The 3,147-nt window shown below is 39.4% G+C and overlaps 1 protein-coding gene across 1 annotated transcript; it reads left to right on the top strand.

Annotated features, from left to right (window-relative positions):
* Positions 1-353: 353 nt before the first annotated feature.
* On the top strand, positions 354-2,908 carry LOC146698236 (TLD domain-containing protein 2-like). Its single transcript, XM_085473268.1, has 6 exons — positions 354-503; positions 757-909; positions 1,232-1,384; positions 1,496-1,591; positions 1,719-1,792; positions 1,880-2,908. The coding sequence occupies exons 1-6, from the start codon at positions 369-371 to the stop codon at positions 2,016-2,018; spliced, it is 750 nt and encodes a 249-aa protein (XP_085329394.1). The 5' UTR covers positions 354-368; the 3' UTR covers positions 2,019-2,908.
* Positions 2,909-3,147: the final 239 nt, after the last annotated feature.

Below are 3,147 nucleotides of genomic sequence, written 5' to 3'. Positions count from 1 at the left end.
ACAGATGCAATACTATAAACAATTTTGTTACTGAATAATTTTTTCGGGAAATAATTAACAAAGGTCTTCCAAAGTTGATATTCTCAAGCTCTCTTACACTCAGGCATTTTTACACAGCAAGCCCTCCTTAGTGACTTACAGTAAGTGCAATCACAGAGCTTGGTGGTTATCCCTGAGGGTGTAGGGTCTATATATGGACATCCTCTTTCCCTCTACATCCCAGAACCAGACCTCACTTTCCTGTTTAGTGAGAAAAGAAACTATTCACTGTCAGAGCTGACCAATCAGCAGACATCTACTCAAATGTCTGACCAATAAGCCTGCAGACAGAAAGAGAAAGTAACCCAGTGTATATAAGAACTGCCTTCATGGCAGTTTGGTTAGCAGACATGTGGTACAGCAGAGAGCAGCGCTTGACAGGGAAATCAGGAGCTATGAAGCGGCTGGCAGAAAATATTAAGGTGCTTTACATCGCCAGTGACTGTATGGAGCCTTATGTTGAGGTAAGATTACTCTGCTGAATGTATTCGTGTTAGGAGGTTCTGTGGAGGTTCAAATGTGTTCTGTCACCATGCATTGCAGTTTTGTTGCCATTCAATAGTTCTGGTTTTGTGGTTTAAATGATTTGCAACCTTTGTACTTAAGGCCATTAAACTTATATATGTAATGCAGTAAAAACTCCCCAAATAACAAATAAAAGGAGAGCAGTGGATAGCAGTGTAACATGGTGACACTTTTTCTGCTTGCCTCCTTCAGATCATCACAGTGAAAGAGTCCAAACGCTGCCAGAGTCTGTGCAGCTCAGACGCCTCCGAGGTAGAAGAGCCCGAGTACCTGCTGGAAGTTGATGATGATCTTCCTGTCCTCACTGACCAGAGTCATCTGCTAGATGACTATCACCTAGAAAAAGTAAATAACACTCATTTATATATATGTGTGTGGATCACAGCTATCAATGGTTTTTCTCCTGAAGAACTGAGAAAATTGTGATTAGGGCAATTCCTCTCAAATTGTCCAATTGTTCAGAAAATTTTCTGCTTCACCATCTCCAGTTTCACAACAGTCATTATTTATGACATAAGCGGCAGCATTGCCTGGAAGTTGTGCTCAGACCGTAAAGTTTTTTATGCAAATTGTAGACAGTCAAGCAGAAGAACAGTGTTGATTTTAGATGGAGTGACGCATTAGTCTTGTCAGGACATGATCTGATGAGCAACTCTTTGTCAAACAGCTTGCTGTTCACATGCCAGCAAGGACCCGGGGTTATCAATGGCAGCTGGTCTACAGCACAGCCGTCCATGGGAGCAGCCTGAAGACTCTGTACAGGAACATGGCTGAGGTGGACAGCCCTGTGCTGCTGGTGGTCAAAGACATGCACAAAAAGGTTTGTATCCTGCTCTTTAGTCTCCAGCACTTTTCTGTACCAAGAAAATGAGACGGATTCCTCCATTACCAGCATCTCCTTTAACAAACTGGTGTCTTGGTGTATTTTCAGGTGTTTGGGGCTTTTTCTTCAGATCCATTCAGAGTCAGTAAATACTGCTACGGTACTGGAGAAACCTTCTTGTTCAGCTTCAATCCCGACTTCCAGGTAAGAGTTGAACTTTTATTAATGTTTTACCTCTAGTCTATTTACAGGATGATTTTTCATGAAATTATTTCACTTATTGTAGAAATCTGCACAGAGTTTAAGATGTTTTTATGTCTTTGTTATCTAGGTATACAAGTGGAGTGGGGTGAACTCGTACTTTGTGAGTGGAAACTGGGATTCATTGCAGCTCGGTGGAGGAGGGTAAGTTATACAGTTATTTATTTATTTTCCTATCAGTGAGTTTTCAAAGATCTGATATTAAAGTTCTATTGTTCTCTCTGTCTTTAGGAGTGGCTTTGCCCTGTGGCTGGATGCTGATCTGTACCGTGGTTCAAGCTTTTCCAGTCCAACTTTTCACAATGCACCTCTCTCTGCAAATGAGGACTTTATTGTACAAGACCTGGAGGTCTGGACTGTGCAGAATTGACTGTGAACATCTAAAAAGCCGAGCTAAAAACAAAGCAGGACCTGTTGTTCTGTGTGGAGCTCCCAGACTTCAAGACGTGTGGGCCGTTTAGCCACTACTGTACGTATCCTGATGGAGCGTCTGCTGTCGTCTCTGCACATGGTTCAGAGTTCCTCTTGTACAGTATGAAGCCTGCTGACGGGGAAGCCACTGTAATGGGATTCAAGAAAGAGTCTGTTTTTATTTTATTTTTACATCAATGCGAGGCGTGTGTGCCGTTTAGTCACTCAGATGTGCAGATGGAGCATTTGCAGATTTTAAAAAACAGCATTGAATGATAAGTCTACAGCTACTGTAATGATATTCAGGGTTCAAGAAAACGTTTATTTTTATTTTATTTTTGTATCAATGCATATTTATAAAATAATGTGTTTTTTTACAGTTTGCATCTTTGGTTAAGTGAGTGTGTATTAACAATAACTGGTTAATTATATTAACCAGTTATTGTTAAAATCGGTATAACACTGTTAGGACAAACAATTTTAACTGGTTTTAATGTTTCCCAGTCAAATCTGTGGCTGCTAGTAAGGACCAAACTAGTAAAGTTGAACAACATTGCACTACAACAGCTGCTGGATAAGCTGGATGTGCTGCTTGAGGAAGAAGTCAACTGAAGTGTAAAATGAAAAATTCTTTTTTTTTGTAAATTAAGCACCAGCTTGTCTATTTGGAGAGAAAAGTACTTATGAAAACATCAAATACACGCACATGCCCAGTTGTTTATTTTCTGTCTTTTTAAATACACTGTTCAGGAAATGGTTAAAGTTTTTCTATGACTGTCAGGCAGTGCTGGCACTACCACTGTTTTTTGTGAAATCCCATTAAAGGTTTATGTTTCCTGTTGAAACTGAGTAGATGCCATTTTTTACTGCATGTTACATCAGCAAGGTATTTAATAAGAAGCACGTGTTACGAGAAACAAACTGAGAATGCTAAATATCAGATCTGGGTAATGTTTCTGTGTAATATTATATATATATTATGTGTAATATGAAAGAATAGAGAATTACTGACAAATACTCGCAATGTTAAAATATATATTTATCAAAACCTGCAGTCTCACCAGACATTAAACTGTTCAGTTATTCAA

The sequence above is a fragment of the Copadichromis virginalis genome, linkage group LG11 (genome assembly GCF_057382275.1).
Source record: "Copadichromis virginalis isolate Kocher_CV1m ecotype Utaka linkage group LG11, C_Virginalis_male_GT1.1, whole genome shotgun sequence".
In the NCBI taxonomy this organism is placed as follows: domain Eukaryota; kingdom Metazoa; phylum Chordata; class Actinopteri; order Cichliformes; family Cichlidae; genus Copadichromis; species Copadichromis virginalis.
The sequence above is the reverse complement of the archived record's forward strand: the minus strand, read 5'-3'. Positions and strand labels throughout refer to the sequence as shown.

Excerpts from the sequence above, each read along its gene's own strand:
- LOC146698236 (XM_085473268.1), top strand. The coding sequence starts at position 369 with ATGGCAGTTTGGTTAGCAGACATGTGGTACAGCAGAGAGCAGCGCTTG. Across the intron at positions 504-756 it reads GTATGGAGCCTTATGTTGAG|ATCATCACAGTGAAAGAGTC; the intron begins GTAAGATTACTC and ends TGCCTCCTTCAG. Across the intron at positions 910-1,231 it reads ATGACTATCACCTAGAAAAA|CTTGCTGTTCACATGCCAGC; the intron begins GTAAATAACACT and ends TTTGTCAAACAG.